The sequence below is a fragment of the Chaetodon auriga genome, chromosome 10 (assembly GCF_051107435.1).
Source record: "Chaetodon auriga isolate fChaAug3 chromosome 10, fChaAug3.hap1, whole genome shotgun sequence".
NCBI classification, from domain to species: Eukaryota; Metazoa; Chordata; class Actinopteri; order Chaetodontiformes; family Chaetodontidae; genus Chaetodon; species Chaetodon auriga.
The window spans coordinates 4,336,793-4,351,636 of record NC_135083.1 but is presented as its reverse complement, the minus strand read 5'-3'; the positions used below and the strand labels follow the sequence as shown (position 1 = coordinate 4,351,636).

The following is a 14,844-nucleotide window of genomic DNA, read 5'->3' as shown; positions in this document are numbered from 1 at the left end:
CAGGTAAATGTGTTCCCTTTTTAAAGCTTTGAAGGACAGAATATGAAGCACAGTAAAGTGTGTGCCAGATAGCTTAATTATACATTCAGTGCTTTTGTTGGGTAATCATCAGAGGCAATCCTCCAGGCACAGAATGCCAGCTGATTTAAATATCTCGACAAACTGGGACTTTTCCAAATAATGTGCTTTTCAGCAGGAGAATAAGCAGATCATGTGCCAGGATAGAGCTACTCCAAATGGGTTTTACTGAGGAGGCTCTGCTTTTGAAGTTTTTGTCTCAAAACCTTTTCATCGCATCCTTGATATCGAATGTTTGAGTCCATTAAAGGCGCCTGAATGAAGCTTAAAAAGACCTGCGATGGATCCTATTAAAATATGCTTCACAATATCTGTCAAGTCAGAATGACATAAAAGTTGAGTGTGCTGAAACTTTGAGACAGAGCCAGCCTCCGTTCAGCTTGGTATTCAAATCTGACATTTCAAAAGTTCAAAATTGGTTCTTTGGCTGCATAAAAATACAAATATTTTTTGTTTTCTGCACGTAATTACCCTGGCATTTTAAAGGGGATCCCACATTTTGTCATTTCGGCACCTTTCGGACACATCATTGCTTGACGTGTAGGTGAGAGTTTGGCTTTTTTTGGAGTTTGTCTGATGTTGCACGAGCAGGAGAGGTGCCAGCTTCATCTGAACCAGTCACAGCTAATTCAACTGTCCTCCTTTCAAAACCACCGCACCACGAGGGCACATACCAGGATCTTCTCGCCTCTCGTACTCCTCCCATAAAGCTGTTTCCTCCATCTGCTGTCGCTATTTCTGTCTGTCTGAAATCCACGTGAATGCGTGTCAGGCCGGCATTTGATCGGAAGCCATTACATGACAGACAAAGAAAGTTGGGAAGTGGGAGGTTTATGTGGGCAGAGGGGCCACTGGGTCGGTAAGGTAGACTCTGTCCACAAAACAAGGTGACTAATGCTGAACAGGAGCCCCGAGGACATTTCTGTTCTTTCGCTGAGGTTGAAACGAGGTTGCACCTTTTCCCGTCAGAAGCGAGACGCAAATTCTCGTAGGCTAATCATTCACATGTCAGGTTGATTATGTCAGACTCATTCAGCCAGAGGAGTCTTCTGTGGCAGCGATTCCTGTTACACTACTGGACCTCTGAAGTTTTTAAAAGAGACGAGTCCATCCAAGTAAAAGTTACGCTAAAATTTCTCTTTACATAAAAGAGTTTAGCTGCAAATGTAATAGTATTGGATGAGTTCTGCCTGAGCTAAGGACTGTTTTTACAGAGGTTTTTCATATAGTAGATTGAATGAAGAGACAGCAGACAGAAAAATAAGAGAGGGCTACAGCAGACGCAATCAATCATTGATCACTGGCTGATCAGTGGATTACTATCCCTCAATGCTGTTATCGCATTTTGCACACTTTGCCTTTGAAAGCATTATTTGTGCTCCATTTCTTTACATTTAGTGATCTTACCCACTAAACTGTGGACAGACCTCCCTCCACTGTGTGCCTGTCAAAGTACCTCTTCAGCCTTTTTATCTACATGTATGCACATTTTCAATTTGTGCATAAAAAACAGTTGAAAACAACAGAAAAAGTGTTAACATGTCTGAGGTGTAAAATTTAGCATATCGACAAAGCAAAGATGCAGCAGAGGTTGAAATGAAACTGTAATGAAATAGAAACCTCAGTGTTTTCCATCTTTTCACACATTAATCTTTATCATCACGTTAGCTTGACATATGCTAACTGTACACTGGCTAAAGCAATGAATAGACTGAAAATGTGATCACACCATTGTAAAATCATTAGTAATTAGTTGGGGCATATAGTATTCAGTCTACGGGTTTTGGACAGTTCCACAGCAAAGTTCAACCAATAGCAGCAGTTCAGATGTGTGTGTCATCTGAGAAATACCACTAATATCGAGGCACCAGTTCTTTTAACCCAGTGCAGCTCTGCTTTCCATCAGTGACTGAAACTAGCTGCTGGTTTTTTACTTCCGAGCTTTTCGTTCAGAACACTGTGCACTCACAGTGTTTTAATGGACTGCAGTGGGGCATTTTTGACAGCTGGAGAACCTGAAGTAAATCAAGAATCAGAAGTGGTTCAGGAAATATATATAGCCAAAACAAAAACAAGAAAATCATTGAAGTGCATGTAGTTTCTCCACATCGATATTGCCCTTAACTCAAATGAGCTTTTTCATTTAATGGACTGTTTGTAGGATTTAGTGGCATCTAGTGGAGAGGTTGCAGACTGCGACCAACTGAACACACCTCGCCTCACCCTCCCTCGGCAGAAGAACCTATGGGGGACGTTAACCCTGTGAAAAACGTGACAGGCACTGTCCAAAGTCAGGTTTTAGTTTGTGCATTCAGGGCTTCTGTAGAGACATTTTGGTGCAACATGGCCAAGTCAGTGGAGGAGGACCTGCTCCCTCTGTGGATAGAAAGAGCTCATTCTGACGAAAACACAATGATTCTTAAATTCTGGTGATTGTACACTAATGAAATCACATTTATGAATATTATATTCAATTTCTACCAGCCTATCCAGCTAAAATGACACACTGGAACTCTAAATGTTCCTTATGTGTCCCATGAAAGTAGTGGTGAACTCACTGCCTTTGAATGTTATAATGGCAGGCTCTCAGTATTTTCAAAGGCAATTAAAGAAATTATCATCTGGCTAACATGAGATTTAAGTTTTAATAATTGATTTTTACATTAGTTTTTTTATCCCTGGTGATTATTTTATTCTGGGTTTTTTTTAGCTTTTTGTTCATTGATTTTTACACATTTTATTTTGTTATTTTCAGTCTTGCTAAGCTGTAGTTACTGTTGTTTTTATTTTTCATATCATTGCTACGTGAGGCGCTTTGGGCTGCATGTTTGTATGACAGGTGGTGTGTAAATAAAGCTGAGTTTTTGTTTCTTTGGAAATGTTTTCTTTTCAGTCAGTGATTGCACCGCATGGACTTTCGAGCAGAAGGACATCTTCGTTCAGAGCAGCGTTTCCCTGTTGAGAACTCTGAAGAAGTTCAGCACACATGATGCAACGAGAATGTGCAAAGAGGCAATATATAAAAAGGCAAATTCACTTATTCTGAAACACAGTTCCTGTCAGAGACGAGAGAGACGAGGCGCAATCCCTCAAAACAAAAGGCTCATGCATTCCACTGAGCTCATTGTTGTAAATCTACTGACTCATACTTTGCCTTGTGTTGCCTGACAACATCACATCTATTCCTAGGATTTTTGCTTTTGTTATCAACATCTAACTGCGTGCATGTGTGCACAATGGTGGGAATTCTAAGTAGACCCAGACTCATGGTTAACTTGGAGTTGAAAGCATCATTTGTATGCAGCTCGGGATGAACCACTAGCTGAGCAGGTCAACTCAGGGCAAGACAGCCGTCATACCCTCCAGGTGGCCTGTGGGTGCACCATCACATTTTTATGGGCTGGAATCTATGTTAATTTCATTGTTAGCACAGACTTTATGTCCTCTGCAGTGACACGAGAAGAATGTGGAAATGGTGCAAGAGACAAAGAGAATGTGAGCTGGAAATGAGTGGAAAAACACTAACTGACTGATAATAATAGTACGAATGTGCAAATGCAAATGTGTGCAAATGTTTATGTGCCAAAAGGGTAAATGCAAATGTGCAATTGAGTAAAGTGCAAAGGAGAAAAGATGAAAAATGCAACAATATAGTAAAAATTATAAGAAATACTTAGACACAATAATGACATTTAATTGTTGAACTGACCAATTTCTGAATTACTTTCTAAATGGCTTCATGAATTATGTTATCTATTAATTAATAAACAATAATTGGACTATCCAATTATATTTCTTTGGGCACAGAGAGGCAAAGAGGTGATAGGCCTGGCTTGCACAGGTGTAACTAATAACATTAATAATGAGTGCATGGCTGAATGGCTCTCCTAAAGGCAGCAGAGCGACCGTTAATGTTAGTCATTTCACCATTTTCCTGCTACAGCACCAGTAAAAAGCTCAGTGTCACATGCTCTTTTCTCCTACGTCTTTCTGTAGCTGTCAGTGCATGAAAAGGGTGAAATTCGGAGTGGAAACATCAACCTACACCAAAAACAAGTGGGACATGTTGGCACCAGCACCCAGACATATGTTCATCCTGGCACACCTGCCAAGATTTGCAGTCTGCAGACCGATTATAGATGATTCCCAGCTGTTAAACAGCGTTCAAATAGATGTGTGCTCAGTTACACTGCAGTTAAGCCAGACTGAAGAGTATGTATCACAACTTATACTGCACCATTATGCACAATGTTCGAGGCCTAGTCTGACAATTTCCCTGCAGCCAGTGGCAATGCACAGTTACTCTTTATCCAAGGGGCCACTAGCTGCATTTAATGTACAATTAACCAGAAACAGAGGGTGATGATCTTCCTGCTGAGAATCTTTGTGAAATCTGTCAGCTTTAGTGTTGGTATTGGTTCACAACTAAGCATTCAGAAGCACTGCGATGTATGGGGAGGACACCTCCTGATTAAATAAAGGTTATAATAAGAAGTGCATGTGATTACCACCAAATATCATCTGGTATTTGGTGTTTCATTATTTCAAAGCCATACTGTAACATCATGAGACCTTCACACAGGCTGAGGACGTTAAGCCTCTGAGTATTCCTGAACCGAAGGTTTAGATCATGTGTGTAAATGTATAAATTGTGTGGACAGCTGTGCAATCAGCATTGTTTGTGGTGTTTATTTTCGTCTTTCACACATCACTGATTTCTACACACAGTCCACAAAGGTGACATTACCCTCATCTCACTGCCAATTTTTTTATTTATGCATCTGTTTTTTTGCAGCTGTGGGTCATTCCTCCATTTCCTTTCGGAACTGTGAACTGAGAAACATCCGTGTACAAAAACAGTACACTCAAAAATCAAGCATTTTTTGGTATGTACACTGGTTTTGTGAGTAATTTTGTTCCTTTTTACACGGCTCAAAACCACAGCTCAAAGTCACTGTATATGTGGTACAGTCAGTACATTTACTCACGTCATGTACTACTTAAAAACTTTTACTTCAGTGAAATTTTGAATGCAGGAGTTTTACTTTACAGAGTATTTTACATTATTAGATTTTGAATTATATTATATATAAATTGTCATTATTAAATTATAGCAGAGGATCTTAATATTTCTTCCACTGCTGGTAGGACACACTGTGTTCAGGATGGGGGGTCATCCATAGACTTTTATCACAGCAGAGATTTTCACGTGCCATAGTGGGAAAGGCACAGGTGTTACTAATAACACCAATGATGCCTCTGTTAATGAAGTCTCCCTGTACCATAAATGATTATATGTCGCCATCTGCTGGCAGGGAGGAAAATGACATGTGAGGACCGTCACTGATCATTTGAACGGAGATCCACAGCTGATGCTAAAGCCCTGCTGCTAGTGGGACCACTGGAAATACAGGTTTGTTAGCAAACCCCTACAGCTGTTTATAGACATTATTACAGATTTCAGTGGTTCATAACATGACGTCTACAATATCTTTTAAACGGGTCGTTCAAGTATGTTTACAGAAGCGACGCTAGCTGGCAAACTGCTACTTTAGCTAGCTAGTAAACTGCTAATTTAGCTAGCTAGCAAACTGCTAATTTAGCTAGCTAGCTAGTAAGCCCAATGAAGGAAGTGTGTGACACTGCGAGCTAATTTCTCGCCGTCGTTGTTAATGTTACGTTTAAGGGGTTTCAAAAACAGGATAAAAACTACAAAAACATATTATAATAAAGAGGAATGTCATCATCAAGGTTGTGATTTAAGGAGCGTTAGCATTAAGTCATCTTCTGTTAACTTTAGCTGTTAGCGTCTAATAGTGCCACTTCCAGGACTCAACTAATCAATGCTTGTCAATATAGAATCGAAGGGGGCCATAGAGAAGACATAGCCAGCGACATGATGGATGTTTTAACTCAGTGTTAATGTCCTCTAACTGCAGTGTCTTTACACTGTAATCAAGACAGTCCAGTCAGAGTTTCCCCTTCATGTAACAGACAGCTCAGTCCCCCTGGGCTTATTTACAGTCTGTCTACAGTCGGTTTGTGTTGTCAGAAATAATAATCACACACTTTATTTAACTGAATGTATAAATACCACAAAGAAAAAACACCTTGATTCAATATGGCACTTCAAAGCAGAGAAATTTAACAGAATGTACTTTAGTATTGAAAGCGAAAGTAATCATCATGCAGAACTGCCAATTTGAGAGTACTACATGATATATAATAGGATTATTATTATTATTTATTGCAGCTTTAAGTGGAGAGTGAGGTAATTTTAAGGGGTTTTATCTTCAACAGTGCGTCATATTTTATAAGATGATAAGATGTAAAATCTTCATTTACAGAATAACTAGCTGTCAGATTAATAGCACAATTTTACCCTCTGAAGACATTTGTTTCAGTCATTTTCTGACTGCTTCTTAACGTCTGTCACAACAGCGCTGAATGCTGCAGCTCACAGGATGGACTCCAGTGGGAAACCCTCAACGGCACAGATGGTGGTTTTAGCCACCAGCTCTGCCCTGACGGCTCTCTTCTACTCCATTTACAAGAGCAGAGCCACAACAGTTGCCAGATTAAAGGTCAGCCACATTTCTTTGTCACGTGAATGTCAGTAGCGTGTGAATTTATTGCCTGTTATGTTCCATTTGTTAATCTGACATGTTTGTTTCCACAGGAAGCCAAGAAAGTCTCCATTGACCAGGATTTAAAGAACATGCTGTCTGAAACTCCTGGAAGATGCGTCCCATATGCTGTCATAGAAGGTGTGTCGGGCTACCGTGAAAGCCACTGTTTTCATTTTCCTTTAATTAAATTCTAATTCGTACTATTTAGCTCAAGTTCCCATTCATACTTCTGAGAATGGTTTTACTCAGCGTCTCTTTTATCGCACACTGCAGGTGTAGTGAGATCTGTAAAGGAAACTCTGAACAGCCAGTTTGTTGACAACTGCAAAGGCGTGATTGAAAGACTGACCCTGAAGGAGGAGAAGATGGTGTGGAATCGCACCACTCATCTCTGGTGAGTCACTGAATAAAATCTAAACTGTCAGATGGCTTCAAGAAGCATCTGTACCTGCTCTGTAAATCATTGCTCCACCACACAAGAGCTTACCCACATTAGCTGTCCTGCTTCATATCTAATTTAGGGACGTCTCGTCCTCCACCTTTAGCGTGTTGAGCGAGCACCAAACAAACATCCACTGTAGAAAAAAGCACTTCCAGCTTTGTCACTTTGTGGGCTCGATAGCGAACTAGCTGCTGAGCTACAGCACATTAAACAGCATATAAACATACTTGCAAATGTCACTTTGGTTCAGTTAAACAGACACCAAGACACACCCCCAGCAGCTGAGAGGATACTGTGTTTCCCCTCTTGTTTTCCTTTTTGATAATAAAAAAGACTCCTAACAATACATTTAAAAATATGTTTACATTATTTTTAAATTACAATGCTAAAACTGTGATGTTTCTAAACAGGAACAACACGGAGAAAGTCATCCACCAGCGCACCAACACAGTCCCATTTGCTCTCGGGTCTCTTGATGACGATATTACTGCCACAGTTCGGGTTATACGTCCACTAGACGCTGCGGAGTTGGACCTGGAGACCACCTACGAGAACTTCCACCCCACAGTCCAGTCCTTGTCCAACGTTATTGGCCACTTCATCAGCGGGGAACGACCCAAGGGCATCCACGAAACTGAGGAGATGCTGCGGCTGGGAGACAGCGTCACAGGCGTGGGAGAGCTGGTCCTTGATAACAACCTGATCAAGCTCCAGCCCCCAAAACAGGGCTTCCGTTACTTCCTCACTCGGCTGGACTACGAGTCTCTTCTCAAGAAGCAGGGGAACAGTGTCAGACTGTGGCGGATCCTGACTGTGGTCTTCGGCGTCGCCGCCTGCTCTGTGCTCCTCTTCATGCTGTGGAAGCAATACGTGCACCGGCGGCAAAATCAGAAGGACAGGAGCATGCTGGAGGAGTTCAAGGAGCAGCAGAAGAAACGCATGCGTGAACTGAACCTGGAGGAAGGCAGCGTGTCGCCCACCAGCTGCACCGTCTGCCTGAGTCGCGAGCGGTCATGTGTGTTTCTAGAGTGTGGTCACGTGTGTGCCTGTGCTCAGTGCTACGACGCCCTGCCAGCGCCAAAGAAATGTCCCATCTGCAGGGCGACCATAGACAGGGTGGTGCCTCTTTACAACAGCTAATGAGGGTGTCACACAGGACGTCTACAGAACGTTTTACTGCCATAGTCACACTGGAAATATGACAAACCGCTGCCTCTTCGTTGCACTTTCTTGCTCTCACTCAGTCTCATACATAAATAGTAGATATCTGTGCTCAGTCATGGTGCAGCATAATTTCCTATCAAATGTTAAAATCAAATTTGGACCTTGTAAAAACAGAGAAAATGAAATTCCTTCTTTCAGCTCAGCAGAGAACATTAGATTTGTTCTAACTTAAACAAGGACAAATATCGGTCCTGTATCCTGACATGGATCGATCTTCAAAGTTAAGGACGTTTACTAAGAATGTTTCTTCACTTTTTACACCCGTTTCCCAAAGCAGCATTCAAGGGCGAGTGCACACAGTTTCTGAATACAGTCAAAGTAAGTAAGCGTTGATTGATATTAAAATTACAGTTTATCAACCACAAAGCCTTTAAGTAACATTGAAATCATTCATTATGAAGACTGAGCTTCATGTGCCGTCGACAGCTTTTATCTTTAAGATTAAAGAAATAAATACAAATATATATAAAAACCATTGATCTCATAGAGACAGAAGAGAAGCATCGTGTCTGATTTGTCTTCCGCTGTAGCTGCTTTCCACTTTCAGTCCCTGAGCAGGTAGAAACAGGACAGAAATAAAGACTGAAAGATTCATAAAGAATGAGATTCATAAAGAATGTTTTAGGTAGCAGTGCTCATAAGCTTAAATTTTAGCTAAGGTGCTTTTGGGAAACAGGGCCTGTCTTGTTCTCAGTCTTAGCGTTTGATTTGGACGCTTGTACAGACTGTTCAGTCCCTGTTAATGTCTTAAATTAGGATTAAGCTTTGGTGGTTCGGCGTAAATGAGGCATAGGAAAGGTGGTGATTCATGCTGATGTCCATGTAAGAGTGTGCAGAGTGAGGTTTGGTGCTGGAGGGGATGATTGTACAAGCTTCTGTCAGGTGGTTCTGGAGAAAGGGAGCAGGCCTGTCCTGTCCTGTCCTGTCCTGTCCTGTCCTGTCCTGCCTGCTAATGAAGAAGCAGGTGTTCAGACCTTAGAATCTGAGAGGCAACACAATGTAAAGCCTGTAAAAGAGTTCGTACTGTGGCGACCTCTTGCCAAAAATATCATCTGATTGTCTGTTTGCAACCGAAACCTCATTAAAGGCAAATGCAATGCAGATCAAATGCTGTGGAAAACTGGTTGCTTTAATGTCACAGTCATTGTGTGAAGTACAGACACGAGGAGGAAGCTGTGTGAAAAAGATGCAGAGTTCTGCCAGGAGAGGGCGACGTCTGCCTGTGAGGAAGACCAGGAGTGCAGGATTTGGACTCAGAGAGCAGACTACATGCTTTCCTAACCACACAAACAGCTGGTTTCAGCTCCTGCTGTTCAACCTGCCTGTATACTGAAAGAGTGAATTGCTTGGCTCTGTGCAAAACACTCAGTTTGGCTTCATTTTGGTGCCGTGAAATGAATCAATTTATGATCTTAAGTGGCTGCTTCACTGCGATCCAGCCATGTTGTTTTCATTTTAAGGCACTGAGCACAGAATAAAACCTTTATTTATTTATTATTTAGAAAATAGATGGAGCACTTTTTTTAGTCAGACAAGTGAAAGGAAGGAGACGGCTGGAGAAAACGCCTCTGCACCAATCAGTTTGAGGCCAGCAGGGATGCAGATCCAGCTCCAGAGCAGGGAGACTCCAGGCAGTTTGAGCACACAGGAGTCAAATAATTCTGTATTATTCAAAAAAAAAAAAAATCCCATTTTATCAACCCACATTATGCCAGGAAACCTCACATGTATTATTTAACATTACACTGGGACTGGCATTACCATTACATTAGCATTCAGTGGCCAGCCCACAGATATCTGTTTTCCAGAAGTGAGCTGTTGCCCGTGGCTCTCTGAAGGAACCTGAGCTAAATGTCAGATATACAGTCTGATCAACCATGAAGAGTATTATGCACTCCTTTCTGTTGGGAGTACTGAACCAATAAAAGCAGAAAAGTATCATTGTGGCCACTTCACCATCAGGCTCACACCGACCCTGAACTACACAGCGATCGCTCATTCACAGAAAAATGAAGCATGGTCACGTGGTCATGTCAAGTTAAATAACATTTACAGAAACTACAAATGCAGCAGTATGGATCATTATAACATCATAACACTCTCAGCTAAAGTCATTTTTTAAATCTTCTAGCTGATATCTCTGCAGGCTAGAATCTTATCTGAACCTCTCGACCCGCCTCTTCGGTCAAACAGTTTTGCCCACAAACGTCGAAGTCTTATTGGACACGACGGCTGTAGAATGTGGCTGCAACAATATTAGCTCATTAAAAACTAAATAAATAGTAACCACATCTAAATATATGAGGCAAGCCACTCCGCATACTGTGAGAGAGGCTCTGTTCCAAGGCTGGATCTGCAGCTTAGCACTCAGCATGTGCAGGAATGTGGAAGGTCTATGGGAGAAAAAAAATGTAGCTGTTTTTACATTTTCGTCCAGATGTGTTTGTGTGTAACACGTCAGAAGCTTTCACTGACGAGTCGAAGTGTCATCTTTCAAACCTTTGTTGCCAGATGTTTACGGCGTCCTCTGCCCTTCACTCATGAAAACATCACTTGCTCAGCCACTAGTCACACATCGACAAACTACTCTTTCTCATTGTGCTACAAACATGAAAGCAGCAGCTCTGCTCCGACTCCATGGAAACCCTTCAGTCTGGCCCTGCAGCGCTTTTATCAGCGGGAGCTGTCACTGTACTGACGCTGAGCAAACCATCAAAGACATTCCCTCCTTTATTCCCCACTTGAGAGTTTTGAATTTCAATGCCACACGAGGACGGTGCAAGAACTGCATGATAAGAGCTACACAGGCCTAATGATGGAGGTGAGATGCTCACCGGACTCGATTTACTCACGATTTCCTGCTCGTGTTCAAGTCCAGACTATATTTGTTTGGAGCTGGGGACACTGCACTGTATGCTAAGATATCAGCGAATGCTAGCGCTGGCTAGCTTGCATCTGTAATTCAAGCAATTCAACGGTGAGATTAATTGGGATGCTAACTTTAGCTCCTTAGAGTGTTTTTTTAGTAAAACTGAACGTTGGACAAGAATGTTAGAGTTAACTTACAAGAACTGAAAACACTCTGTGAAAGGGTCCAAGACGAAAACAGAAAACAAATTCACAGCCTTATGAATGTACACAGTGACATGGATGTGCATTTCTATGTCTGTGAGGACCAGAATTTACCATCTGAGCATCCAGGTGTGTTGAAGAAGACCTGAAACTATCATTTGAGACCATGAACTCATTAGTTATCTGTTTACTGAAGTGATAAATAAAGTGAGAAGTAAGGTCATTTTCACATAGACTTCTATCCAATCTTTTTTTTGCAACCAGTGGAGTTGCCCCCTACTGGCCATTAGAAAGAATGCAGGTTGCAGGCACTTCCAAATGGTCTGGTCTGATGCTCAGGCCTCAGACAGTGAGATTAATCAGTCAAATAACACCTCTGACAGGACATTGATCTGAATAGCTGTGAATTACTATGAAATCTGCTCTGACAAAGCATTGAGATGCCGCAAAATCCTCAAATTCATAATGATAAAACTGTAAATGTGAAGAGTCTACACTCATTTAAATGAGTAATTCAGTCTTTTTTCTCTTTGCTGTGTAATTTAATTCCAATAGGAATGGCATCAGATCAGTTTATACGCATGAAGGTCGTAATCCTGACTAATTCGTTGGTATTGTATTTCATTTTTCACTGCACTCAGGGCTCATGAAAGTTCTTTTATGCTGCAGGATAACTGGAAGTGGTGCCATTCTCTAAAAGGCGCCTTTGGTATGGTGCCCTTGAATCTTTTCAGTTATTCTCCTCTTTTATCTGAAAAGTCATTTTAGCTGTCAAGGCGGCAGATTGATTTTTCAATTCAATTAGGCTCCAGTCACAGTGGCACCCTGTGCAAACGAAATATTTGAGTGTCTCTCAATAAAAGAATACAGTTCTCAACCTTGTTTTCAGCACACAGCGGTGTCACAGTAAAGAAAAGGTGACTTTAAAAGTCACACGGTTAATTAATCGCACTGCCACATGAGAGGCATGTATTCATGTGAAGTCCTATTATTATTTTGTATTAAAACCTCCTATTCATAGATTAAAATAGAGTAAAAATTGCAATACTATGATATAAAAATACTTGATCAAAAGGGAAAGTCCTGCATCCAAACCTTTCTTGAGTACAAGTCTGTTAGTATTATAAAGTAGAAACATGGGAGTAATTTACCAGTGTGGCTAAAAGGCTCAGTCTCTCCTTGATGCTTCTCTTTTTAATCAGACTTTCTTCATGTCTCTCCTGACTACAGTTACATTGTCACATACAGATGTGCCACCATTAAAACAGCTGATCACAGTTATTAAAATGTGCTTTCCGCTCAAAAACACTCCAACACGTGTTCATCTACAGTGTCGGTCGCATCAAAAATGAGGGATTTCTATTACATTGCTAATTGCGTCTTACCATTACGACTCAGAAGACTGATGATTCTGGTTGCTCCTGCCTGCAGACTTAATGTGAGGTATTATATTTTGTGAGCTAATAGAGGAGTGGTTGTGATCCTTTAGAGCAAATCAACGTCCATCTGTGACCATTCATCATAGAGGTTTTAATAGCTGAAGAGCTGAGCTTCATTCTTGACCTTGGAAGAAACGAGCTCGCCTCCTTTTTCCCAAAGCTTTGATTATATTACGTGATGTTCATCAGCAGATGCAGCGAGCCCAGTTGTCATAGAATTATTGATTTCGAGCAGCAGAAAATGTTTGCCCTCCTTCTTTTATCAATAATCATCTCGGCCCAGATCGACACTATAAGGAACCTCAGGGCAAAAATGACACTTAATGAATGTGATGTACAGCATTGTCTTATTGTTGCCATCATATCATTATAACTATACACTTGGCTACAAGTCAAATATTTGCGTCCTTTTACACACGCTTTGCTGTTATGGGTCTCTTATTATCTTATTGTGTTTCAAGACTCCTTCTGTGTCAAAGTGTTCTTGAATGAAACTCTCCTTCCAACCAGCCCTCAGTTGTATCATTTGGCAGCTGATTGTTTGTTATTACCGCTGTGAGCATCTGAGATCGGGCAAGAGAAAAGAGTTTGGTGCGACTTACAGTCAGTTTTTGTAAAATATGAAAGAAAGCCTGAACTGTTGCTTTACTCCTGCTTTCATTGAAACAGACAAATCTTTGCAATGAGATAGATGCATTGTAGTTTAAAGAAAACATCGTCGTTTACAGATTATTTAACCTTGATTTAACCAGGAGGCCCCGCTCACACTCACAGTTACACACATTCGCTGGAAGCTGTCCAGAACAAGCTTGAGAAAGGTCAAAATGATTAAAAAGTCAAAGTAAAAAGAGATGAGACTGTCAGTGCAGTAGCATAGAGGATCTTGGTCAGTGACAGCGGAGTATTCCTGATACATATTCCTGAACATATGGAGGAAACATGATGATGACGAGCATCCCAGTGGTCGTTAGTTACCTCAAAGTGTCGACTGGTCTGAGCGACACGCTTCAGCCTACGTTCAGGCGCCGAGACGTGACTGAAACAGACTTCTACCAAGTGCCCATGAAAAAGCCAATATAAACCAGTGAATACAGTCAGTCAATAAACAAGACATATTTTGGGAAAAAGCAAAGTAAATATCATTGCTGAGATCATTTTCCTTGCAGCACTCCAGATACACCACGTCAGAAGAAACACTAATGGTTTTCCATGGCAACTGCTAATCATCTCGCACCCCAAAATTGGGACAAGATTCATTTATTGTACCCCACGACACCCCTCCAGATGAGCTTTCAGCCAGACAGTGCAATCACTTACGTGTGTTCTCTGTGCTATTTATGTGCACATTAAACAGCAGTGATATAGTGGCCTGGATTAAATGAGACACCGGCCGCCGCTCTGCAGCCCGAGGAGCTTAAGTAGCTATAAAATAAGAGAATAATTGGAGCTGAAAATTCATAGTTGGACACACCTGTGTGAAAAGAAAAGATGGTGACGGCCGTTTGAGAAGAGCTAAATGAGAAGTTTGATGTCTTTTAATCCAAATCTATATTAAAATACTGCTTTCTTCAGGGAAACATGGGTTAATCACAAATTACCCTTTACTAAACATAGCATATGTAGACAATATGCTGTCAAAAAAAAAAAAAAAAATCATGCCTAATTTCATAGATGGTAGCTTAGCAACAGTATAAGATTCAAAGTTGTAATAAGGTCATTTTTCTTTGTGTTTCGAGAAAATTAAGAGGCATGCTATGTTTGCTGTTTCCACATCAACGCACCTGAATACATTTCATGTGTCTTTGAATGTGTGTGTGCTCTTCAAAGCACTTTACACCGTCAGGAACTGTTTGAGTCTTGTTTGATCTATGAAGCAGGGGTGGAGGTGGCTATTAGCTCCACAGTAATGAGCTATTGCTTTTCTGAGACCGCAGCCTGTTTTCTGTCCGTCTCTCCCTCC

At 41.2% G+C, this 14,844-nt stretch overlaps 1 protein-coding gene across 1 annotated transcript; it reads left to right on the top strand.

Moving 5' to 3' along the window:
• The first annotated feature begins 4,891 nt into the window (after positions 1-4,891).
• Positions 4,892-8,850, top strand: mul1 (mitochondrial E3 ubiquitin protein ligase 1). The gene is made up of 6 exons (XM_076739938.1): positions 4,892-4,964; positions 5,394-5,491; positions 6,520-6,662; positions 6,758-6,845; positions 6,981-7,101; positions 7,560-8,850. Exons 3-6 carry the CDS (start codon positions 6,543-6,545, stop codon positions 8,287-8,289), a joined length of 1,059 nt encoding a protein of 352 aa, XP_076596053.1. The 5' UTR covers positions 4,892-4,964; positions 5,394-5,491; positions 6,520-6,542; the 3' UTR covers positions 8,290-8,850.
• Positions 8,851-14,844: the final 5,994 nt, after the last annotated feature.